The 27420-nt window shown below is 40.5% G+C and overlaps 1 protein-coding gene across 1 annotated transcript in view; it reads left to right on the top strand.

The window, feature by feature from the left end:
• The first annotated feature begins 103 nt into the window (after window positions 1–103).
• The window catches only part of oxct1a (3-oxoacid CoA transferase 1a), a 37854-nt gene continuing 10537 nt past the window's right edge, over window positions 104–27420 (top strand). The window contains exons 1-13 of the mRNA XM_061072315.1: window positions 104–226; window positions 1593–1701; window positions 2583–2673; window positions 5768–5903; window positions 6077–6226; window positions 6631–6737; window positions 7068–7128; window positions 17732–17839; window positions 18091–18205; window positions 18772–18866; window positions 19410–19458; window positions 19818–19890; window positions 20829–20904. Coding sequence (XP_060928298.1) covers window positions 137–226; window positions 1593–1701; window positions 2583–2673; window positions 5768–5903; window positions 6077–6226; window positions 6631–6737; window positions 7068–7128; window positions 17732–17839; window positions 18091–18205; window positions 18772–18866; window positions 19410–19458; window positions 19818–19890; window positions 20829–20904 — 1260 coding nt within the window. The 5' untranslated portion in view covers window positions 104–136. The remainder of the gene's footprint in view (window positions 227–1592; window positions 1702–2582; window positions 2674–5767; window positions 5904–6076; window positions 6227–6630; window positions 6738–7067; window positions 7129–17731; window positions 17840–18090; window positions 18206–18771; window positions 18867–19409; window positions 19459–19817; window positions 19891–20828; window positions 20905–27420) is intronic.

Here is a 27420-nt window from a genome sequence, read left to right as displayed (position 1 = left end):
GTTAGCACGGCAGCTGACGTCCTGACTTTTGACTCTCATATCCTCCGCTCACTGCCCCCCCCTCTCTCCCCCTTCATCATCATCATCCTCCTCCTCCTCTTCATCCTCCCCCCTCCTCCGGGTGAAGCTCTCAAACATGGCGGCCCTCAGAGTTGTGTGCAGAGCGCAGCGGCTTCTCCTCAGGAACATCTCAGGTTCCTGCAGAAGCAAACATGTCGAGCAGCAGGTGAGCAAGGTCAGTGTCCACATGGCGGGGGGGGCTGCAGGGAGACCACCCGGGGCTCGAGGGGGGGGGGGGGGGGCTGCGGCTGCTAACGTCTGGAGACAATATTTAAAAAAAGGTCATGATGTAATTTGAGGTTTTATTCTGTCCGAAGAATCAAGTGAACCCCGGCTGCTGGTTCACAAGTCTCCACGGTGTCGTTCAGTTTGACCGAAGTTAACTTTCTGCTGATGTGGTTGAACTGACCTCTAGCTCTGAATGTCCCAGCGTGTCCTTTAACACGCAGCGACACTCACACGTCCCGCTGCACAGTTATAACCACAACTTACAGTAACACACAGTGAGTGTTTCCATCTGAGCAGCGACTTAACACACATGTGGATGAAGCTGCTCGACATGCTGCGTTAAAGTTATTGCGTCCCGGTAGTGTGTGTGTGTGTGTGTGTGCGTGCGTGCGTGTGTGTGTTTGTGTGTGTGCGTGTGTCACTAGTAGCGTAGCTCCACTGTGATCAAATCAACGTCGTGATCATTAAACCCACATATTCCTGCCAGTGAAAGAAATCAAGGTGAATGCTAAATCAAAAATTATTAGATTAGAAAGTCGCAAATATGAGATAGTAAATCTTGACTATGAGACAGTAATTCACAAAGTTACGAGTTGATATAAAATGTATCAATCATGATTATTAGATACAAAGTCGAAATTTGTGAGATAAGTCAATGATGAGATAATACTTTGAAACGATGAGACACTAACTCATCATTTTGAGTCACCAAGTCCATATTTCAAGTTAGAAAGTCATTATCTTTAGATATCAAGGCATTGTTAAGTGAGTAAGTAGCCATTTTGAGTTAATCATTGTTTTGAGATACAAGTTATTGCTTTGACACAGTAGCCTCAGTCATTATCTTGAGACACTAAGTTTATTTTGAAAACGTCTCATGATAAAGCCATCAGACAGATTTACAATAATTGGCAATATAAAGATAATGGTTGTGATAAAACACTACAAAATATCTCATTGTTTTTCAAATGACGTGAGCACAACAGGTTCATTCTTTCAATGATTTCTATTGATACAAGGTTGTATTTTTGAGAGCTGAGCTCCCTCTGGGACTGGGGCTCTTGTCTGTGGGTCGCCATCTCTGCTCCTTTTGTTGGAGGATTTGCGCTGGTTGTCTTGCTCTTCTTCAACTGAATAAACTGGTTCAAGCGTTTAAGCCAGGCATAGTGGCTGCCCTCAGATGGCTTCTTTGTTTTAGTCGCCCAAATTTACATTTTGAGTTAATAATGTTGTTGTTTGAACTCTTTAAGATAATAATTGAACAAACTTTCTGTTTTACACACCTCTTGTTCTGCTTTCCACAGACCTGTGGCTGTTACTTTTCCACCTCCAACCAGAGAAGTTCACAGTTCTACTCGGACCCTACAGATGCAGTCAAAGATATCCCCAGTGGAGCTACAATCCTGGTGGGAGGTAAGATGTACTGTACTTATTTACCTGACGCCAGTTGAAATAGTTACAAACACACCTCAGTGAGAAAGCTGGCAAATATCTACAGTTGTTAACTTACTTAAAGTGTTGTTAACCGACCATTTAATAACCAAGTGAGCTTGAACTCTCTGGCATGCTGTTTGATTACAGTCCACAAACTCGGCCCACAGATTTCCCACAGCTCTTATTTATAGTCAAGTTCACAGTGACATTGTTAAACATTTTTTCCATTGTGTCACACATCTGTCTGAGGGGAAACAACAGATAAGCAGAAATCAGCCTCATTTATTGTAATATTAGAAATGTAAACATTAAGACCCTATATACAAAGGAGGAATAACACTGGTCTGTTTTAATTCAACAACATTCTTAATGAACACATATCACACTAACCTCTCTAAAGCAGTGTGTTGCTCTGTGGCGAGGCGTCAGTCGTCAGGTGGTAGTGATGATGTGTTACTGGCAGATGGTTTTCCAGGTTTGTGTCAGTCCGTCTTTGAAAGCGTCTGTTCTTGGGTCTGAGCTTTTCATTGCCTGTGAGCTCAATGACTTCTTGTTGTGGGTTTAGAGGCACATCAATTTGTTCCACATTAAACGGTTTATTTGTTCAATACAGTTAGTTCCTTTTGTTTGTATTTCACATCCTGGAACTTCTCTCAAAGTGCCTGCATTAGTTTTGCATGCTCGTTATCACATTCAGATGTCACAGCAGGCTTTTGTTCTCGCCCATTTGGCAGCTTTTCAGTGTTTGCAAACAATGCCAAACTTTTCTGGTTCCAGCAGCTCCATGACAGACACTCTTCCACAAATTGCTTCAAATGCATTTTATTATACATCACTTTTTTTTTTGTGCTTCAACTCAGGTTTTGGATTATGTGGCATCCCAGAGAATCTTATCAACAGCTTACTGAAGACTGGTGTGAGGGGTCTCACTGCAGTCAGCAACAATGCTGGGTAAGTGTGTTAGTGTGTACATGTATGCTAAGTACAAATGCAGGCGCTTAAATTTGTTTAGGAATGATTGTGTTTATAGAGGTGAGTTTGTTTCTGTTTGGATTCACACCTGTGTCACCGGTGACAGTTTAAACCAATCTTTAATATTCCAGCAGCCACATTTATCACTACTTTTGTAGACAAAGACACTGAGTGTTTTCATTTTTAGGTAAAGTAAAATAGGTATGCACTTTCCAGGTAGACTTTCACTTTCTCAAATTGGAGAGGTACTGTTGACCTTGTTGCATATCTTCAAACAAGCAGTGTTTACCTGGAGTGAGGCCCAGATGTTGAGCTCTGATACGTTATCAGAGTTGCAGGCACAAGCAGAAGGTGTGTTCAGTGGTGGCCAATCATGTGTGATACTGGTAGACTCTCACTCTCACATGTTTACCTTTTGGCGCATGGCCTTCAGCTGCTACTGACATTAATGCCCTTTATTATGTGCCCTGTCTTTTTATTGGAAACTTACATTGTAGTATGTCAAACTAGAGGACTCTGGAGTCACGTGCAAGACTCAACTGAAACTAACATTAGGTGGCTGGGTGGAACAGTGGTTCAAACTGCCTCCTCACAGCAAGAGGGCCTCTTTGTGTGGAGTTTTCAAGTTCTCCCCTGGGAGAGTTTACCTCTCCAAACTGTTATCTCCCCTGTGCTCTCCCTTTTGTCTGTGTTAGTTTCCCTGCGTCCTCTTACTTCCTTTCACAGTCCAAAGACATGTGGGCAAAGTTATCTGGTGACTCTGGTTGTTTGTCTGCCCTGTGATAGGCTGTGACCTGTCTGGGGTGCACACCTCTTGCCCAAGCTCAGCTGGGATCAACCCAGTTTTTATACGGCATGACTGAAACTTGAGCCAGTAACTTATACCTAACCGCATCGACTGAAATATAAATTAGGATGTGGGCTATTTAGAGTAGAAACTGAACACTACTGTTTTTTTACTGAGGCCAACACTAGGGATTAACTTTCAACTTTGAAAAGGACAAGTGTTCAGTCTGTGCCACTCCATTCATATATTTCTGTGTCAGTGCTTGTTATAGCCTGTAAAAACTCAGGCCTGTGAAGTGAGTTAGTGCTTCACTATGGACTTTGATGTTTGTTGGATATCGATTTATGGAACAGCTACTCGGATTGTTTGCTTGTATCGGGCAGTTGCCCAGGACAATCATCTCTCTCCTCAATGTTTTCTCTCTGCAGGTAGTGCTTTCTGTGGCCTCTTCTGTGTAGTTTCTGAGTGGATTATATGGAACATTCAGGCGAGGGGTAGTGCCTGGGAAGAGCATCCTGGAGGCAGGATACGTCTATGTTCTCCTGTGGAAATCACTTGTTTTTGTTTATTGCACATCATTTTCACTGACAGGCATACATCTGGTTAATGTTGCAATAAGCGGACTTGAAAACTGAGTTACTTGGATGTTATCAGAGATTTGCTAAACATGACTGTTAAAATAGATTTTTCTTGCTTTATTACAGTTACCAGGCCTGCAAACTGTGTCCACTGTTTTGTTGTTAACAGCTGAGTCCTGTTTAAATAGGTCAGGCTCTGGAGGGAAGAGGGTCAGAAGAGTCAGATTTGTAAAGAATTACTCCATTATTAGGCCTTTCCAAACAGAGAAACAAACTTTGGTGAATGATATCTTTGCAGAACAGGGACATTCTTAAGATGTGCACTTTAAAGAACTCGAGCCGAGGGAGGTGGGTGTACTTAGATTAGACCTCGATGTTACTTTGCACTTAATGTCTTAGGTTTTCTGAAACATCCACCGGTTTAAAATTAAATATGGCTTTACAAATATGTGCAGTTCCTTTTTCCCTTTGAAGGAATTTCAAAAACTTCTAGCTGAGATTTTCGAAAAATTGGTTTAATTTGAAGGGAATATCTTAAAAATATTGTTTTTGTGTAATTATCAGCGATGACTAACAATACACAAAAGGATATTATTTAGTTGTGAAAGAACCCTGTGTAGTTCAATACTTACTACTTGATCAGCGGCTTGAGGCATTTTACACGGACAATAGATTCTATATAAAAGGCGGTGACATTTATGTCTAAGATCACTGCTGTAAATCTCTGTTCCATGAGCTTTTAGCACTTGGCTGGAAAAGGTCATTTTTCATGTACATTGAAGTTCACCAGTCTGTCCATCTGATGTTATTTTAAATTTGACATGGCTTTAGCCCAGAAGCACACAAACTACATACTCACGAGTTTTATCACATTCATCTGTTTTTGGTGTTCAGAGCACACATGACCTAGATAGTGTTGTCACTGTCAGCTGACCTGAGATTACAGAAGAAGACAAAACTGTAGTAGCTGATTCTCAGCTTCTTGCGGTTTAGAAATGAGGGAAAACGTTCTCCTTATGAAGATCAACTTCTCTCTTGTTACTGATTAGTAGATTGTAACATGAGTTAGTAGTGTGGATAGTGAAATCAGCTGTGTTGTAATCAGACAGGAAATGTGTGTTTGCTATAATTCTACTTTTATATTGCATCACAAGATGGCACACAGTTTAATGCAACTTTATTAGTTTTATAAAGTTTTATTAAGACTATTCTTTCATAGATTATTGACTGTCTGAGGTCTAAAAGGAGCCATCACGATTGCTTTGGTTGGTTACAACCTTCAATAACCTTTTTACAGAGTAGGAGTAATATTCACAAGAGCAGGGACAATTTAAACTTGATAAACTGTAGAGGGAATATAAAAATCGCGAAATAACCCCCAAATAATTGATTTTATAAGTATTAGCACTCTTTCAGATGGTTTGTTAGCAGCCTTGAGTTTGTGCATTAGCTTTGCAAATCTATAAAACTACATCTGCTCAAGCTCAGTCAAGTAACATGGAGAAGAGGTTTGAAGAACACAGCCTAGATAATATTATTATATACATTCGGCTTGCAAAATCTGTGTAAATAAACCTTTTTGTGAATCATGTCCTAAGTAAATGTAATGGAAATTCCTAATATGAATCCCCACTTTTCTGTCTCGGTCATTATAATATATAATGAAACAATACTATAGCCACTAATATTTTGTAAATGTTTTCATCAGAGTGGATAACTTTGGGCTGGGCCTGCTGCTCCAGACGAAGCAGATAAAGAGGATGATCTCCTCATACGTTGGAGAAAATGCAGAGTTTGAGCGACAGTATCTGTCGGGGGAGTTGGAAGTGGAACTGACACCACAGGTTGGTCCAATCACATAAAGGCTTATACATCAATGTTTTCACATATGGAAAATGATACAGCTCATGAAAACACATCCACAAGTCCTGACATTCCAACATTCAACATCGTACTTTACACTTGTTATTTATCTGTTGTACTCATCTCCTGATGTATCACCCCTTTTTCTCCGAAGGGCACTCTTGCAGAGAGGATCAGGGCTGGTGGTGCCGGAATTCCAGCTTTCTTCACCGCCACAGGCTATGGCACACTAATCCAAGAGGGAGGCTCTCCCATCAAGTACAACAAAGATGGCAGCATTGCCATCGCCAGTGAGAAGAGAGAGGTGACAATGTGTTTACTTTGGATGGCAATTGATATTTTCCCAGACCTTTGACAACCTTGTCTGTTAGTTTGTTTGATGAACGAAATAGGGCATATGAAGGTTGATATGATGATATGTGCTCATCTAAGTGCCAGGTGATGTATGTTCTTATAGGAAAGTTCAAACTTGTTTGACTGGTTGTACGCCAGCATTGCAGCAAGCTCAAAGTAGTGTATTTCAATAATGAGAGCAATATCTGAAGTTCTAAATAGTTTTTAAAATATTGCTTCACATGGTGACATAGACATATTGTGCTTTTGGTTTCCTTTCTATATGAACTCAGCTATTTGGGCCCTGTCACCATGTTCAGCCCTGACTGTTTTCAGTACTTCTCACTTCTCAAACTGTGTTGTCATTGTGAACAGGTCAAAGAGTTCAACAACAGGCACTACATCATGGAAAAGGCCATCACCGGAGACTTTGCATTGATCAAGGCATGGAAGGCCGACAGGGCTGGAAACATAGTTTTCAGGTGACTGTTGGAATCTCAATACAGCTTATGAGTTTCGATCTGAATATACATGTGGTGTTTTGGCAATGATGTTATCTATCTTGTACAGGATTCAGCTTTCAAACTTTATCACCTTGGTTGTGTTTGCACATCACTCTGCTGTTGGTGGGTTTGAAAAATGGATATTAGCTGCAGTAAAGTATCTCTCCACAAGAGAGCAGTGTTCACTAGTAAACTCTCTGGCTTATACTGACTGAGAAATTGGATATCACATTGAGAGTGTGCAAATTCCTTTGGTTGTAATTCTGTATCTCATACTTGTCCTGATATCATATCTGCTGTCTCTGTCAGGAAAACAGCCAGAAACTTCAATCAGCCCATGTGCAAGGCAGCCAAAACCACAATAGTAGAGGTATGCATTTTCAACAACACAATCAGATGCTTTTAATGTCTGTCTGGAACACGTCTTGTCACACACATCTAACTGCAGAGTCACCATCTAAAAGCCTTTTAGCTTTCCTTATAATGGTTTTCATGCATTATTCAGCCTTTCATGTTCTAGGATTTTAGCAGTCCCTGTGCCCAAATAGCTGAAATTTGACCTTGAGGCACAATTCTAAATATTATAAAAATCAACTGTAACAACAGACCCATGAGAACACGTGTACATGTATTGTGATATAAATACTTTTCTAAGAAATCCTTAAGTTCCGGTGCCTATAGGAACCATACTGGTATGATTTTTATTGTATCAGCCAAGCTACAGCTACAAATAACCTTTGGAAAGAAAACATTTCACCAATGTTTAACTTTAGCCCGTAGAAGAAAACAGCCATTTGAGATTTGAGCCCTGGCACACAAAAACAGTTTTCCAGCTATAAATTGTATAGTCAATATTTTCAAGTAGATCCTATCTCCCCACCCTCAAAAGGCACAGGTGACCCGGGTGCTGTCAAGTTGTGGGCTGAAAGGATAACCTTGAATAGGGAAACATATATATTTCTCAGATCTGAGGTATTATTAATAAACTTGCAGTTTTAGGATCTTATCCTCCATCTGTATCCGCCATCTCTGTGTCAAACCCACTTTCCTTCTGTCTGTCTGTCTGGATACCCAGCTATCTAAGATTTGACAGTACAGAAATATGATAGCTCATCTTCTCCCACTGTGTGTGTGTGTGTGTGTGTGTGTGTGTGTGTGTGTGTGTGTGTGTGTGTGTGTGTGTGTGTGTGTGTGTGTGTGTGTGTGTGTGTGTGTGTGTGTGTGTGTGTGTGTGTGTGTGTGTGTGTGTGTGTGTGTGTGTGTGTCTCCATCTCCTATTCACCCCTCGAACACACAAACAGCTTCACACCTCCCATATAGACACAGTTTGATACAGAGAGCAGCCGGGAGACAAATGTGTGTCCGTGTGTGTGAGAACCACAGAACATGGGCGCTGTCTGAAAATAAATCAATAGCTAAGGGTCTTGCATAAATCTCACCGAGCTCCACGAAACACATTTTCAATTACTCTACGGTGTCTGGACCTGAGATTTATACTGTTGATTAGAATTATCTGGGACCAAATGGCAATTAAATGTTCTCACAATAAAGCTGTTTGCTGCATTTATGGTCGGGTGATCACTGAAATCTGCTTTACAGAGGTAAGCAGAACAGGTATTAATGGGTTTTTAAGACATCAGCGCTCTGCACACGCCCCAAATTAAAGAGCCACTAAATTCCACTATTTGGCATCACGTCTAATCCTCTGCATGTGTGGCAACAAGGATAATGTTGCCACTGACAGATATCAATGAATTGTGGAGAATCAGCGCTTTGGTGGAATAGAATTTTTTTTTTTTTGTTGCAAGGATGAGACTAGTCACTGTGACAGCAGCGATGCGACTGCGTAATGCGACTGCGTAATGCGACTGTGACGTATGCTGGACCTGTGATGTATATCGTTGTGACATAAATGATAATGCAGCTCTGCCTTAAAAGCTGCATTGTGAAAAGCAAGCTTCCTTGGTTGCATTTAATATTGAATTGTGTGCTCAAGGAGTTTTTTGAGAGGGGGGAGGATGAAACGAGCCGGGTTTCATTTGGACTCAAAAAAAGGAGTGTTTATTTTTCCCAGGCTGCATTTCTAGGATTGTCTTTGTGGCATTTCTGCTCCAAACATCTGAGGATGGGTGGCAGGAATGATGAGGAAGAGGGATATAGAGCGCAGGAAAGATATAACAAGTAGATGCCTATAGATCTGCCAACATCATAAGCTTCCAGAATGCACCTGAAATATTTAAGTTCATATGCTCTGAGAAAAGCTGTTTGAAAACAAACAGCCTCTGCAAACTGTCATAGGCTCAGAAATAATTGCTTCCCCGAATTATTAAAACAAGGACACAGCCTTTTTTAATGGCGTGCCAGACATAGGTGTGCAAGCTTAAGAAATGTTCTCACAAATTATCTTCTATTGGGGCAAGGAAAGCTCCGCGTTTTCATCTGAACTTAATTGAATCTAGTTTAAATATAATTTGATGCGCCCTGCCAGCTCTATAACTAGACTGTGTCAAACCACTGTGAGTCTTTGAAGATTTTGCATGTCTTTGCTTTTTCATGTTCTAACAAAGAGTGCATCCAGAAACTTGTCATCCACATATCAACTACGTAGCTCCAATCGGGGGGGGGGGGGGGGGGGGGGGGGGGGGGGGGCAGTTTTGGCAGATTGTGCTGCAGTCCAACAAATGATATCATCAAACAGGATTATAGTATGTTTCTCATTCATTTTCACCCCCTTCAAATGCCTTGTATGATATAATCAATAAACATGGCTCCAAGTGTAAAACAGATATCAAAGTACAATAAAATTGTATTTTATATTTGTATTAGGACAACTGTTCAGTAAATGTGTGTGTATTGGTGTTAAACCCATTAAAGCTGTCTGAATCTGCTTTTTTATGGCAGTGGAGGTAAGATATGAATATTATCTATAACAAGCCTACTTACTGGTGACAATAAAGTGATTGGCCTGGGTTGCAGCACCCATTAAGATCCTTTTATCACTGATACCGAAGCTATTACCGTCAATGAAAACAAATGTGTCTTCAGGATTCAGCCCACGCTCGGTCATAAATCTGGTGATTCACTGACGATATTGACCCTGTTATCTTGGGTGCAGGCTCAGGCAAGGAAAGGAACCAGCAGACAGGGTCAGGTGCTTTTCAACCTTTTCATCTAACTCGCAGCGCAGCATGGAAGCCCAGGCTGATGTGCAGCGAGGTCTTAGACAATCATGCTGCATTGTGAACAACTTGTCCGCTTGACTAGATTCCTGTCTCTTTAACCTTGACACAGCCAGGTAGGCACAAATTGTTCTCAGGCTATCTCCTGGACTATAAGCCCCTTATCAAAGTGTCCAAAATATCAGGGCATTGTGGTGGGAGATTGACAACACAACTGGAAAATAGGTTCAGTTTCAGTTAATGGGCAGCAACTTAGAAAGTCGTTATAACTGGGCCAAAACCATCCATATTAGAGGGGTTCAGCATTTCCTTGTCGGTATTTTTTCTGACATTGTTTTGATGAACTATCAGAGCTCATATTCTCTGTTTGATTCTGACAGTCGACCTGTGCTACGTGTCATATCCATAGACATTAAATTAGTTGGACTACGCTTCTCTGCTTCCTCCCGTTGTAAAAAATAATGAATCTCAAATATCCCGAATACCTTCATTTAGAGCCAGACCATGTGCAATAGTGATTGATGTGTGGAGCTGTGGTATCAAGATCCCACAGATATACTCCACCAATCACCAGTCAGTTTTAGTTATGTTTCACCCCAACATCAAATACCTAATAAATACATACATCAATGTCAATAGAACTACGTAAAGTTAAAGACACCATTTATGTAACTTGAACTCCAACCTTTTATTCCATGTCCTTTCTACTTACATGTAAGACGCCCGACCAGCCTCTTGAATAACATTACATGAAGCCAACCCACTCCTCTGTAATGGATGTGCTGGAACCTGCAGTCTGACATGGCTGTGTTTAGTCTCTAAAAATGTGTATGCATTAAATGCCTGTGGGGCTGCGAGACGTATTGATAGTTAACCAGGTGGCTCCGCTCCTGTAAAACATAAATGGCAATTCTGGGAAGCAAAAATCAAATCATCTCCCAGTAGTTATTCAGTAACACTGCAATTGTTGCAAGTCGACTCCCTTTCTATCAAGGAACTTCTCGGCTCCCATGTTCAAGATAAATGGATTAATTTTCAGTTATTCTACTAAACATTCCATCGAGGTGAGACCTTACTTTACACCACATATACCAGAACAGACAACTATAACCATTACTACTGCTTTATTCCCTCGGGTCAGTGACCAGTGCAGAATCATTGTCATTTCTTCTGCAATCCTGACATGTGAATCACCGAATTTAAACTTTAAAGAGGCAGGGACGCTTCCAGAAAACGAGATGACAAAAAAGCACTTCGAAAGTTACCTGATCATCACCAGCTCCTGCCACGGTTGCTAGGCAACCAAGCCGGGCTATCCAATTGTTGAATGTTCCACGGTATCCAGCTGGTCCAGTTATTTCCTTATCGCAGGTACTGTGATAGGTCCCGGTGCATTGTGGGATACAATTCACCCGAGACTGAATAAAAGCAGTGGTGTCTGCTGTTGTTCAACCATCAGTCACAGTAAATTACTCAACTGTATTATATTACTCTGGCAATGCAGTGGTGTGGGTGTTGGGGTTTGCACAACCAGTCATGCATGAAGTGAATTAATATATTTGTGCGTTTGTTCTTTTAACCAGGCTGGACGTCTAATTGAATATGCCCTCTGTCCTCGGGGCTTTCAGCATTCACTATACACTGTGTTGAAACACAAGGGCTTAAACAGAGTAGGCTTTAGGCATAAGATGGAAACTCATAAAAAGGGACAGTTTTGTCTCTCTTAAAGTCTCTTTACTCTAATGCATGATCCATTTAGTTATTTCTATGATACACAACGCTGTCTTTGTTCAGGTATTTATTACAGCCATCATTTTCCATGCATGGTTACAGTTCTTATTACGCCCTGTTGAGTTTTCTTGACTTGTGCCCTCCATAACTACAGCTGCTGTGAGAAAACAATTAGAAATCCACTCATTTCCCCATCATTTCCTGCCTAAAGAGGTTCATGAATTATCTTCTGGTGTGAATAAGATGTGCAATGTATGTCTAATTTCTGTCAGTATTTTTGCACAATGTGTATGAAAGAATGTTGTGGGTGCAGGCATTATTATTGTGACTCAATTTCTAGCGCATGGCTCATAACAACAGTATTGCAAAAGTGATTGGTAGCTTTTATTGAATAGGATTCATACTGTGCCAGAAGTTAACATGGCACTGAATCCAAATTGTTTAACAAATTAATGAAACTTGAAACGGCATCGATACAGTGGCATTGCACCCTCAATATGTCTTTTATTTTCTCACTAAAAGTGTGCCCATAGGTCATTGGCATGCCTGTATGGGATGCAAATACTTCACAATATCACTGATGGCATTGCAATGTGGAATTGTAGTTACATGTCCATTAGCAGAGATTTTTCTTAATTTCTAAAATCAGAAAAATTAAATTATCATTTGGTGATGGAGAAACTGACAGCAGTATTCGCTTGTATGTTGCTAAAGAGTGGCCCAAATTTTAATTACTATTTTGGTTCTGTCCAATCTGAAATGGAATATTACATCACTGGGGCTGACATTGACTTATCTAGTTCTGGTAAACAGGTTGGAATAGGCTCTGTGCACTCGATGTGCCATGGTGACATTGACTTCTATATGTCTGCCATGAAAACTGATGACTAGTGCTCAGGTTTATTCTTCAGTTCACTCTCTGTCCAACAGAGACAGAAAAGCAAACAGAGAATGTAAATAAAGATGATGAAGCAAGTGGAATGCGACTAGATTTGCTGAACAGGCATAAACTGAATATTTGAAGTGGCACACTCATACATGTTAAAGGTAACAAGTACATTTTCCATTTCCAGTCAGTTTTTCTATTTTATGCTCCTTAATGCTCACACTCCAATAGATTTCAAAGGGTTATGCTGTACTTCCATTGCTTTAGTTACTAACTGAATTGAAGTGGAAGAATTAATACAATAGATAACATAACAAGCTGTCAAAACACAACATACTTCAAGATGTTATGAGTGGTTTCCAGCCAATCTTGCTTCTGATGTCTAACAAAAAGCAGCATAGCCAGAGTCACATTGCCAATGTCTGAGTTATTATTCGCCTTCAGAATTTGGGTTTAATTTCAATCAATGTTAAAATGACGCAGTGTCTCGTAAAAACTGAGACTCCAAAAACGAGGGGGGGAAATCTGAAGCTTTTTCTTCTTTCCTGTATTTGGCGTAGTTCAAACTAGTTCTGCCTGCAGTAACTATGACAGTAACATGTTGCTTACCCCCTGCTGCTTCAGTATCTTGTCAATAAGCTAATAAGGTCATACATAGTTAAACATAGTATCAGTCAGATACAACAAATCTGTACTTTTTCCCACTTTAACACTTATGTACTAATAATTGAGTTATATACATTACTGTATTAAGGATCCAAATTATTCCTCCACAATTTGAATGCAAGTTCAAAGTTGCGTGACGACTGCCTATCATCTGAAGCACATTGCACAGAGGCTTATTTGTTCTTTGAAATGTAAATATCCCAATTTGAGCTCCTTTCTAAATCTTTTGGTAAGCAGTATGTGCAATTTTGAAAAATATGTATTTTTACTTCCTGAAATGTCGTCAGGGTTTGCACAGGTTTGCTGTCTCCCATTTTCTGGATACCATAAAGGCTGTCATAGGCTAGGCAAGCTTCCACTGAGAGGAAACAGATTGCTCATGTTGTCAGTATTCTGGGTTAGAGGATAAAGCCGTGGAGCTGAGCCCCGAAAGTGGCAGCAGAGCGTGGCCAAGTGCCCACACACACACACACACACACACACACACACACACACACACACACACACACACACACACACACACACACACACACACACACACACACACACACACACACACACACACACACACACACACACACACACACACACACACACACACACACACACACACACACACACACACACACACACACACACACACACACACACACACACACACACATACACACACACTGGGAGGAAGATGGAGAGGCTATAAATACACAGGGTAATGAGAGTGTGGTGTCGCTGTCATCCTCATGCTCTGTCGCCTGTGGCCACACCACCTCTTTCTCCTGGCTGTCGCATTTCGGTATGCACACAAACATGCACACACCCAAACAAATCGGGTGGGACACGATGGATTAAGAGATCAGGTACCTCCACCCACGCATTACCTACCTAAGCGTGTCTGTTCTATCCCAATTAATCAAGTTATGATATTAATCTGGTTTAAAACTGAATACCAACATTTGAAAATGATAAATGCAAACTCGCTGATTACATTTTATTAAGGATATTTTGGTACTTTTAATAAGGCTCCATGAATGTTTTATCTCAAAGAAAAGAAAAGTTTTTGCCCTGATATTTGTTGGCCGAGCATATGGGTGGTAATTTGAGTCCGCTTGGCATTATGATGCAAAATAAAAATAATTAAATATCTGAGGGTTGACACATGCCAGCTACCTCTACAATATAGTATTATTGTTTTGCCACATTTTCTTAATGATTTGCAATTTTCTTTACACAACATGAGAAATCTCTTTGATTATCAGAGGAACAATTATCTCATTTTTTTTTTATTTGGGCAGGACTTCAAAAGACTCATTCTACATAGGCACCACCCTGTGGACAAATTTCACAGTTGTGCGCTCAGCACTTTAAAAGTTGAATGCTTTTGTAACCAGGGCTGTAATGAACACTATTGCCTCTAGAAGCTGCTTCCTAACGTTTTGTTGGAACAGACAAAGTCATACTGTAATTTGGTGACACAAACACTTGCTGCTGTTTGCTCATTTAGTGATTGAAAATCTAACCCAGATGGTCAATAGCAGTGCAGTCAGCTCAAATGAATACCTGTACTCAGAGGGCACTGACTCACTTTCACTGAACGATTGTTTGTGCATCTGAATCCCTCTCTGAAAACAAACAGGTGCATTTCATGTTTGTGCATGCACACGTACTAATAACAAACAAACATGAACTATTCTCTATCCTTATTTATTGTTTTTTTTCCCTCAGATTTAGTTCCATGTGTGGAAAAAATGTGGTCAAACTGTAAATGTATCAGACTTGTATTTTAGTTTAACGCACATTGGTGACAAAAAATGTCATTACATCCAGCAATATGAAGTCACTCCAACGCTGTAACCATCACCACTGTCGGTGGTTTTATTCTAGGAATCTGGTAGCATTGTGCACCAATCAGTTTGAGATTAACACGATTTGACAAAGCTCACAGCCTAAAAAAGCACACACACTCAGGGGGAAACAAATCGCTTGTTGTGTCCCCACCGGGCACTTTGAATCCCTCCATCCTCCTGCGAGCTCACTTCATGCCTCACTCTTTTCTCATTGATGTGAATATTTTTCTACAGATTTTGGAATATCAATGTGTTTGTGTGTGCGTCTATACGTGCACTTGTTTGCCTGCTCCACACACCTGCTCATTTGTGTATTATGTCTAAGGCTTGTGTGTTTTTTATTTATTTATTTTGAATGCTTGATCCTTCCTGGTCCGTTGAACCTCCCGTCTGAACTATATCAGAGCAACGGTGCAGCCCGGACAACTCACCTACATGAAAGGAACGGGGGGCTTTTTTTTTTTTATGTCTACAGAACATTTAAATTGTATGAGCTTCATATTGTGCTGTGATTTGGCTTTGGAAGGCTAATTTAAAACTGAGCTGAATACATGTTTGTTTGCATGTGTGAGAGACAAACATCTGAGGTGTGATTTCTTTTGTTGTTGGTTTTGCGTGGGCCGTTTATTTGACACCTGTTGATTGAGGTGACAGTACTAGTAAGTACTTCATACTCGATACTGCTGCTTATTACATTCATTCATCTGAAATCTTGGAAATTCATGCCACCAAATCTTTGTAGAGCTTCCCTTGCCCCCAGTCCTTCCTGTTTCATCACTGTTTTATAATGCGATGAGTGCAGCCCTGCTTGATGAAGATGTCTATGGAAATCATCATTCTCACAAAAGACAGATTAAGCCCCCAGAGAAAGACGTGGGTGGACGTGTGGGACTGCTGTATCAGTTCTCCTCTGCTACCAATCTCATCCTCCGTGGCCTCGTTTTTACTGCGGAGCATCAAAGATTTACCATAACCTAACCAAGGGATCCAGAGGAGAGAAAAAGAGTCTGAAATCACTTTACAGTCCTGAGTGGCCCCTTGCTCGCCACAGACCAAAACCTGCGTATCCATGACAACGCTAAGATGGGATCCACTCTCAGCCATTGACTCCTCTCAGTCAGTGCTGAGGGAGGAAGTGGCGATAAGGAGAGATTCAATTCAATTTGCTCTGAACGGCTGCTTGCCCCAGTCATGTAAATGGAATAAGTAGGTTACTGCCACACGGGAGTGCACAGAGAATCATAAGGGAGGTCGAGCATTATGTTGTCATGGTTAAGTTCCCTTTTGGCTGCAGGAGATGTGATGATAACCCTGGTGCCTGGGCGCTCTCTCCTCTTTATTTTTAATTTTCTGTCATTTCAAGTGCTTTTCGCCCCTTGAAGGAAATTGCATCCTTCTTCGACTCAGCTCGGTTTGACAATGGAAAACAAGTTTCATCTGCTCTCTGTTCATACCATTGTCAAGTTGACTCAAAATCTCAGGGACCCCGGTGCTTGGTTATACCGCCTAGTGTTGATATGAGCCCGACACATGAAGTTCAGGCTAAAAACCGGCACACAAGACTGAGTAGTGCCCACACATGCTGCACGACTCCTCTGAACACCTGCGTGTAGGTATAGTGGAGGCTGTAGGCTCAGTTTGTAGTGTTACCTATGGAGGAGGAAGCAGATGTGATCGTGGCGCGATTTCTATTTAGTCACGTTGACCCATATCTGCTTAAATCAATATCCATTTCCACCTGTGTCTTGTGAGTCAGACAGAAAGCACGTACATGCACTCTTCTTCTGCTGACCCACTCTCTCCACAAATGTGATGCATTTTTTGTGTCAGAAATATACTAAGTTAATATCCTAGACCTTTTTTTATTATTCTGTCAACTTAATGTGAGGATGGTTAAAGTGTCATGAAGGTATATTTAGGTAACGTTAAGTGACGAGTGTTATAGCAGCTCCATCAGACCTGCAAGAAAGTCCAGAGGCAGAGCTTGTGGAATAGAGCTATAAATAAAAATAGGTAACTGAATGGGTTGTTTTTTGACTCTGGAGAGTAATAGATTGTTCTGACCTCTGCGTTTGGTTTTTCTAAAGTCCTGCCAACACCCAAACAATCTCCTCTCCTCCACACTCCCCTTCTCTCAATCGCCTTTAATCCAAGGATCAAGCTACGTCCCCTGGGTTTGGAGTGTCAGATGATCCTCTTCTGTGCTCACTCATCCAAGCTGGCTTTGGGTAAACAGGCGGCTTTCACTAGACTAAGTGGAGTTGCTAAAATGAATAAATGCAATGCCTTTCTTTCAGAAATATTTACCCTTTCTTCCCTGGGAAAAAACTGTCGCAGTTTTTTTTGTTAAACCTGTGAAATCATACTTGCAGAATAAATATCTGCTGGTGTGTCATCACTATTTTTTGTATTAAAAATCCAAAAGAAGAAGTGGCTTCTGTAGCCCTTAAAATAACATTTGAGTATTTTTTTATTAATCATCAGGAATTGCCATTAAAGTGTTTCAGCTGCTCTGTGAAAGTCCACAGCGGTGTAGGCACAGGTTTATTTCCTGGTCGCATAATCACATCACTGCACAGTTCTGGTATCTGAACTAAAATCTCAGGGCTCGTGAGACGTTTTATAGGAGAAAGCGCAGCGTTCAATAACTATTGTCTCTCTGTGTAGGTGGAGGAGGTGGTGGATGTTGGGACTTTTGCTGAAGAGGACATCCACATACCCAGCATCTACGTGCACAGGGTTGTTCTGGGAGCCAGCTTCGAGAAGAGGATCGAGGTGAAAAGAAAGGAATTATATATAAAGCTTTTCAGAGCTTTACATAAAAGCCTTGTAACTGCTTGTTGTATGCTTATTTTTATAGTTTCTGAATTATGTTGTTATAGCTTTGAAAGTCATGTTCCATTAACCAATAAGTAGAATTGCAGAACATTTCCAGCAGTGTTCAAAAACACACACATTAACTTTTATTCATGTGTCTTTGTACTCCAATGGAAATACTGTCTCTCCATTTTTTTTCGTGACTCCAGAAACGCACAGTACAGAAAGGTCAAGATGAGAAGCCCAAACCCAAGAAGGACTCGGATATTGTTCGGGAGAGGATCATTCGCCGAGCTGCTCTGGAGTTTGAGGATGGGATGTACGGTATCCTTTGAAAAGAAGAAGTTCTAAGTTTGTGCGCTTTATGCTGCCCTTTATATAATAACCTGTAGTTAAACCAAACCAGGTGCTGGTCTATAGCCACAGACCTGCTTGGCTTCCTTTTTCTTTTCCACATAATGAGTAATTGTTGCCTTTGCACCAGTTGATTGCATTAGCTATTATGTATTATAGTTATGTAGATAGATTATTTTCCATTTCACATTTACATGTTATTGTGAGAGCTTCTGCCCTTCATTATTAAAGCAGACACATATTTTAAGTGGCTGATCTTTGATTAACCACTTAGTCATTTGTGGACAAATCATACTCAGTTTAGTTTCTTGGAAATATTAGGGACATTCAAATCCATTTTGAAATGGATGGACACATTGTCTTATTTGCCATTGTGTTTTCTTACTTACAGTTTTTTTGGTTGTTGTGTTTTGATTAGCACTTCACAGCCACTGCGGTAATGGCTGCGAGGTGGTCAGAGAGAAGACTGTCAGTTATGATTTCCACTGTATAATTACAAATGGAATAGTAACCGTCTTTAACAAAGAGCTAATCAGCTAACCTTGGTATTGGTATCCCCATGTTGGCCAGCAACTTTATAAAACCAGACATCACTGTACACCTTCAAAGTGAAAATGGGATTTTGGGACTGGTAAGGCACAAACAGAGTTTTCTTCCCCCTCGTCTTTCAGTGCTTTCAGTGAATCCGAGCTAAACTAGCTAACAAGCAGAGTATTGACAGACTTTTTTTCTTTCTCACTCTCATTATTTGCCGGCTAAGCTTTTGCAAAGGCCGCTGCTGCTATGGAAAGACTTTCCAATAAGAAGTGTTGACAGTGGAAACACCTAAGATAATGTGTAATTTGTCCACGTTTGTTTTAATAGTATGTGCCAGCTATAGAGAGGTACTGTCCTCTCCTCTCCTCTCCTCTCCTCTCCTCTCCTCTCCTCTCCTCTCCCCTCCTCTCCTCTCCTCTTCTCTCCTCTCCTCTCCTCTCCTCTCCTCCAAAAGGATTATTCCCTTTTCTTGAACACAGAGAAAATCAATGTCTCATCTAATCAGAGAAATGTGATTGTCTCTGTCTCTCCCTCGAAAGATCATGGCAGGTCAGGCTGAGTGACATGTGTGAGTGTGTGTGTGGTCGCTCGCCGCTGTACACATTCACGTCGATCTTCATTTCTCTCTCTTGTTTAGGGGCCATACCCCACTGAGGATGCAGTGGATCCAGATCTGATTAACGCTGGTGAGGGTCATTGTACTCACGACCCCCAAAGATTAATGCATCTATACATAGGAAATCAAAAGCTATGGTAACATTGATCTAACTAAATTATTGATGGATGAAAAGACACTCAAAAAGGGGACAATATAATGATCTTTTCTTATTTTATTCAGATTGACATTTGAAGTGATATAATATATTGTTGATATTTCACACTCATCTTTTTGAATCTGTTTGTTAATTTGTATTTTTGTTTTAATTGCTTTTATATTTTAATTGACCCTCTTTTTGATTATGTGTAAACTGAGTTTTTGTGTACTGCTGTGATTAATGAACCTTAAAATTCAGTTTCTCAAATATGTCATCTGTGTGCTCTGTAGGAAAGGAGACTGTCACGGTGCTCCCTGGAGCTGCCTATTTCTCCAGTGATGAGTCATTTGCCATGATTCGAGGGTAAGTCCACAAAACAAAGCTCTGAAAACCTATTTGCTGAAAGTTAGATATGACTGACATTTACATGGATTTACAATGTATTTTCTTAGCAAGTTTTCCCCCCTTTTATTCAATAGTGCGTCACTCTCATCATAAGGCAGCTGTTACCAGTAAGCAGGATTTGGTTGGGATGGCCCCAACATTTGCGACACAGAATATTATTAAATAGCTACTTTCACCGGTACAACTAGACGGCAGCCTGGTCAATATACCCAAGGTTCTTATTGATTTGCCAACTGTCTGAGATTGCCCACCCGCACTGCCTGCAGCCTCAGTTCTGTTTGATCGCCCAGAGGAAATCCAATAGTGCTCAAAAACATTGTTGCTTTTGTCACCATGGCGACACTATTTGCGCTCCCTATCGGTAAACGCTACTTTGGGACTTCGATTTAGGTTTAGGCATTTATGGTTAGACAAAACATTTTCCCGGACTTTGTAGTCACAAAGCTATCATCATTTCCCTCTCTGTAGGTGTTTGTTGATGTCCAGTCTGTTGTGTTTGTTCGTCTGCTGGATTGCCCCACTTTGGACTTTATGTAGGAAAAAGGCTCACAGATAAAGAAAGATGAAATTATCAACAAATTTATTCCGGTAATAAAGTATATCTATATGTTACAAGCATTGAATGGTGCAGGCAGCTACAATAGTCTTGATGATGTACATGCATACTAGAGAGTAGATACACAAAATAGAAATTGTATTACAGAAACTAAGCTGTAGTTTTTTTCACATTTGCACTGTTTTTCAGAAGTAGCAACTGCTTTTTGTACAATGGCAGTAAAAACGTTATATTCACAATGTAGTAATAGTTTTATTTTGATGATTGGACTTGTGAGTTTGTAAGATTAACTGATTCTGAAGCTGACAGCTGTCTTCTTCCATCATGTCCTTCTCTTCAGGGGACACATCAACCTGACGATGCTGGGAGCCATGCAGGTGTCAAAACATGGAGACCTGGCCAACTGGATGATCCCGGTCAGTTTTATTTGCTTTTTGATGTAAATCTGTCACCCAGATTCATGCTCTCTGCTCCCTCTGCTGGGAGTCAACGCAATATCGCACTCAATATGCGACTTTTTGCAACATGTAAAAGTCGTCTTTACAGTTCGCGGCAGAAAGGTGTTCACATTGTGTTGGATTCTGATTATATTTCAATGTCCTTTAGTGACATAGATTTGTAAAAACAAAACAAAAACTGTTCCAGTCATGTCTAATGCCTGATATTCTTTTAGGTTTCAATATCAGTTAAAGCATTCTGTGTCTGACTTTCAATTTTTAAAGCACTTAACATGAGACTTTGGACTCAACAGTTTATCACAGTTTGCCACAGCTTAAAGGGACAGCTTCAAATAGCTAGTTTAATCCAACCGTTAATCCAAAATCCGTCATCAGCGTAAATGCAACAAATTGTGAAAACTAATTAATTACTGTTTAAGTTTTAGTTGCTTGCTTCAACTCTACTCTGAATGCCTGGAAACGTTTTGTAATGACTAAATCCTAATTAATTCATCTTAAAAAGTTCAAAGTAACATAACGGTTGCAATTATATCCTCACTTTTAACAGTGTAGTCTTTACAATTAAAAAAAAATGGGATTATTATTTCTTTCTTTATTGAATGCATGGTGGCCTTCAGCATTTCTCAGAGGAGGAAATGTCTCAGTAGAAACAGATTCTTACACGTGTGGCCTTGGTTGTTATTATTCAAGAGCACAATGATATGCTTTTGTCAGGTGACTAATGGGTAGGGTGGTGTATGTGAGTGCAACTCCATAATGGGTGGCACACATTATTGCTAGATGTTTCATTGGGTCAATTGGTCTTTAGACCACAGTGGCCACAGTCATCCTCAGTGATTGCTAAGGTCAAGAACCCATTAAAAGACTGTTCACTATGCGGGAGGGCTCAGCCAGCGAGCCCCCTCCCGCTCACAGCTGCTTTCCATTCGACTGAAGTCCACATGCAAGGCAGTTTGAGCCAAGTGAACTAAGCCACAGTGTGCGGAAGATGTTTACATATGAAGACCTTCAGAACATGAATGATCAAACATAATATAATATATATATATATATTGCAGATTTAGATGAAGACAGCACTGATGCTGACGTGTTCGCTCAATTTATTTTCTCTCTACATTTCCAGTTGCACTCGTTAGTCCATGATAATCTGTAATAGACCGTTGCTTGATTAAGCATGTTCCGCAGATATCGAAGGCCCACTGTGCTGCTGTTGTACAAAGGCAGGAGCATTTATCTTGTTTGGCCATTCTACTGTTGGATAGTTGAGCAGCAGAATAATGCAGCAACACAGGCGCACACAGCTCCATCCTCACCTACGCTTCATTCTTCATTATCCCCTCTGTTGAAAGGATGGATGAAGAGAATTACTCTTCCCACCTTCTGTGATAATGAAAATTATTCTCTATCTAAAGATGGGTGCACAGCGTGAAATTGGAAATGTTTTACGTAGGAGTCCAGAATGCAGTCCTCTCAGCGTGATTATGTTGATTTTGAACACTTTTAATATGCAGAATCCTGATGAACATTTTCCAGTTGAAGGCCTTGAAATACTTTCACATCACGACTCAGCCTGCAACATCTGGGGAAAAAGAATAGATGGGGTGAAAGGGGTAATGGTTTGGAGGCATTTTGGATTGTATGTGCTATTTAATCATTTAGCTGTCGGGGCTTTGTCATGTTGTCCTATATGTAGGGTTCTGCTCCCAGTATAGTTCACTGGATATGTCACATGTAACTCCTCATGGATTTACAACAATTTGCCACACGCTGCTTTCAAAATGAGAATCATATTTGACTTTTACCAACTTGGATTTCGTCCGCTTGAGTGCTGCTGCATTAGTTTTCACTCGCTCCTTCACATCTGAGAGAAGTAAATTAAAGAGATAATGTAAGCGCAGGTATATTAAAGGCACGTTTCAGGCCCAACACTGCATGTAGAGGCATCTGAATTTCCAGGAACAGACACTTCAGCCATAACTTAAAAACAGAGCAAGTGCAACATCAGAAGTATATTTCAAACCTGTGGAGGCAGCTTAAGGACTGCAATAGCTCAACAGCAATTGACAATTAAAATACAGTTTCTAGCTCAAGTGCTTGTGATAAGGTCTGATGGCAGCTTTAATAAAGGAGTTGCTTCAGAACATGGTGGTTTTATTTTCTCCAGATTTACCTGGACATGGTTGTCAGCTTTTCATCAGTTACATATGGCTACATGTAGTAACACACACCTCTCACTCTGTCTTTGCATTTGCATACAGTATATGCAAATTTGTGTGAGCTGCATTGACGGTGTGAGCAATTAACCTTTAATCATTATTGCACCATATTGCATATAGCAGCTTCCGCTGTGCACATTTAAAGTGTGACTTGTGACAGTTGGGAAAGGAAAACCATGTTTGTGATTACTGATTAGATTACACTGTATTGTACACTACACAGCTGTGTTTTACATGTACTTTCAACACATTTGTCCATTGTGTCCCTGTCAGTCCTGTCTCTCATCCTCTTGATTCTCGTCATTAGTTGTCTGGGTAACGAAGGATCGTGGCAGTCAGTCGCTATGTAATTAAAAAAGAGAGCCATTTGTGTCAGACAGCGGAGATTGTCCGAGAATTTGAGGGGGAGAAAGAGAGAGAGAGACAGAGGAAGCCAGCTGGTAAGTGGGAACTCTTAGATTGTGAAGGGGGTCATTTTCTGTGGTGTTCCTGCCACTGACTGGAAAGTGAACACTTGCACAACAAATGAGGGACTGGTATTCTGTTGCCATGGCAACACAAATAAAAATATGTACAAAACTCTCTAAGCTTATTGCCACAGCAGCATATTTAGGATCCCTTATGTCATAGAAACTATACGCTTCTGAATCAATCACTTTGACTGGACAGGGTTTTTGTTTTCTTAGCGTTCCTTATCGAAGACATACACACTTGCATGCAGAGGTTGCTTTGAAAAACACCCGCCTGTCTTTGAATTGCTACCCCTCTCAGCCCATTATCCTGCCCATATAGAGAACAGTAGTTTTGTAAGTACAGAATAATAAACCACAGGAAGAGTCTTTGTTGTGTGCCAGTGGGGGCTCTCTGAGAAAAACTTGTTGGTTGAGTGGGACTGTCTATATCATTGTCTCCGCTCCCGCACATTATGATGGCTGCGATCACAGCAGAGCTTGGACTTAAGAACTTCCATGTTATCTGTGCTCTGCACAACCAGTGCTGCCTCCTGCAGTCCCGCACATTATCGCTCACTTTTAAAGCCATTAAATTCTGAATGGTTGTTCCCTGACCTAAATTTTCTTTAACGCCTATTTAATTAGCATATGTGTAGGCTACTGTATATCCCCCCTAGCAAGGATTAATTTCAAAGCCAGTAAAAAAAGTGAAATGGATGTAAGACGATTTTCTCATTACTGGCTCTAATGTGAAGCAGCGAAATAAATAACTACAAAATTAACATAGAAATGCCTTCTTATACTAATCGGAATGTAATATGTAATGCAACAAATACAACATTCTGTACGAATATGATCCAAATTTTATATTTTGTTCACTTGTGTATTAACATCATCAAATCCCCAATTTTATTCAAGGTAACGGGACATTTAATTTTGGTTACCTTCGATTACATTATATCTGCTTTGCCCATCTCTGCTATAACTCTTGGATCACAGAACGTATGGCGAAGGAAAACCACAGTTTTTTCCACTCGTAATAGATCAAGATTATTTATTGCGGTTTGTGCACTTTAAACTTAAATGCAAGACCTCCTCCGTAAACAGGATTTGTGCCCGAGTGGCGTCAGTTTGATTCTCATCAGCAATCATGGTGAAGACAGCAACCACCATGATTCTACGCAGTTTCATGACGTCATCAAACTAGGTGTTTTGTTATTGTTTTAATTGAAAGATGACTTGCGGCAAGAGCTTATTATTGTACGTTTGAATATTTTAAAGGAGCGATATCTCAGAGTACTTTCTGTGGATAGATACACACTTCCAGGTATAATTTTTCCTATATGGTGCTAAGATTACAGTGGGAATATGGATACAATCACAGTGGGGAGGAAATTCAATACCTGTGGGACCAGCAAGGTTAATATCATCAGAGCTGTATAAATTAAATGAGTAAATAACGCACCACTGGAGACTTGGGCAGAGGATATTTCTTTTTGTTGAAATTGTTCTGACAAAATATATGTTCCATTTGAGTTCTTCTGTGTAGGTTCCACTGGTAGAACAGCCAGACTATGACAGCCTTCATATTCAATGTATCAATGAAACTGTCCATTTGTCCGAATGGAATTCTATAAATAGGATGCCTCCAGTATTAAGAAGCAAAAATCCACAATATTTGGCTTCCGTGGTTGCAGGTGATCAGGAAGACGCCTGGAATGCAAACCCAACCAAAAGGGCATGATTGGATTAAACTAAATCACATAATTGAGCCGGATCAAATAGGTTATTAGCTAATCCATTCCTAGAGCCCACACCTGCCTGGAAGTCTCCAGAGTAATATTATATTATTAGTCTTTTCTTTCTAGCAAGGTCGTGTACATTACTGAGACGTTTCACAGTGAGCACACAGTCATACCCTGTGTTGCTGGCAGCTGTCTCTGCAATGCAACACAGTCTGTGTAAATGCATCTTTCCATAGAAACATACAACCAATCAATTTTTTTATATATGTAAGGTTGGTTCCACTAGAATAATTTCCCCCCCCGGAGATGAAACAAGATCATTTTGTGATTTCCTTCAAATGTTTATTATCATATTGACCCATTTTATTGATCATAACCGGACCAGTTATTTCACATGGATGTTTAACAGATTTTGATTAACAGCAGCCTCTCCGATAGGTGGAGTACATTAGCAGGTGTCTGGCTCGGGCGCAGCTGTAAATCCAGATCTGCCACTACCAGTGTTGTCCCCCCAGGGCCTGTACACACCACCTAGCCCTTTTGAAAGTGCATTAACATTGATTTATGAAAAGGGACACGGTTCCCCTTTTAGAGTATCATTGTGTAGGAGTCACTATGTGTTTAATGAAAACCCTGAAGGGAAGAAAAGGGTGGAGACATTGTGCTTGAAGGTTAAAAGTCAAAGTGTGTAATGTCTTAATAACAAAGATTTTCATGATTTATTTACCTCCACCAAAGAGGTCACGTTCTCACCCCTGTCCGTTTGTTTTTTGGCTGCTTCGATTGCAAACAAGATAAGACAAAAACTACAATACGGATTTACACAAAAATCCGACTTGGTGGAGATATTTGATATATGTGGAGAAAGAAGCCATTCAATTTGGGTGCCGATCTGGGCCTCAGTGGACTACTGAGCCCCCTTCTAGTTTAGGATGTTAAGTGAGCTTTTATAGTTGTAAACTTTCAACTGGTGTTCGATGAGATAAAACAGCCAAGTCGATGACATTAAACACAGCCTCTCTCATATCCAAGGTCTTTGCTTTTCCCTACTTCCTCAACCCCACCTCCCCTCTCCCAGCCCTTTTTCCGCTCACTGTTGATATCTCCTCCACCCAGCTGGCCACCCCGGAGGCAGACGGTATCCTTATGATGCACCACACTTGGCATATATATCCTCTGGTAGGGAGCAGAAAGCAAAGCAGGCTCCTCACATGATTGATGAGCAAATGGGATTTTAATTCAGTTACTCAGCCGTCACCCTGCGGCCATATCTGCATGTCAACCTTATTTGGAAACCTCCTTATTGGGAGCAATGAGGTACGGGAAGACAGTTTTTCACCCGGCTCAGCTGGCAGTTCTGTGGCAGCGATGATCTTTCCGATTGCTTGCTTTTAACATTAATTCAGATTTTTCTAAACTTTTTTCTTTTTTATACAATAAATCATTTTTTTTGATTTTGTTCACTCACTGAATTATAACGGGGAGATGGGGTGTAACATGGGAGAATTGATACATGTTCTAAAGCCCATATTTTGACTGTTTAATTCATATAGCTCAAATATGCCTCCTGAGGTTTCCTTCATTGCAAATCTTTTGTTGCCTGCTCTGCTTGCATTTTGTTAGAATGGACTGATTATCACAGGATACAATGGTATCTGGATATTTATGGATTGCAGAGAGGGTGATCTAGTGAAGGAATATCATTTCTATTCTGTTTTAACACATGCCTTTAGTGGTCTCTGCTAGCTGTGATTTAGATTGTAATCTACAGGTTCACACTTTGGTTATTTAAAAGAAATGGAAATGGAAAGAGAAATTGTCCCTATTAAAAGTTGTGTTGTGGCTTATTACAATGAAGACTTGGTGTATTCGCTGTCATTCTCACTTCTTAATATGCAGTGTTTTGTTAACCTGGAATCCTTTCCAACCTGTGTACTTAATTTTTCATTGCACTTTTTTGTTTCTTAAACTGAATTTGGCTGTGGCACTGCCTCTAGTTATCAATTCATTTGAAAAGTGATGCATTATAATAACTGAGGGGAGTAATAAAACAAGCTAAAA

Source organism: Limanda limanda, chromosome 5 (assembly GCF_963576545.1).
Source record: "Limanda limanda chromosome 5, fLimLim1.1, whole genome shotgun sequence".
NCBI classification, from domain to species: domain Eukaryota; kingdom Metazoa; phylum Chordata; class Actinopteri; order Pleuronectiformes; family Pleuronectidae; genus Limanda; species Limanda limanda.
The sequence above is the reverse complement of the archived record's forward strand: the minus strand, read 5'-3'. Positions and strand labels throughout refer to the sequence as shown.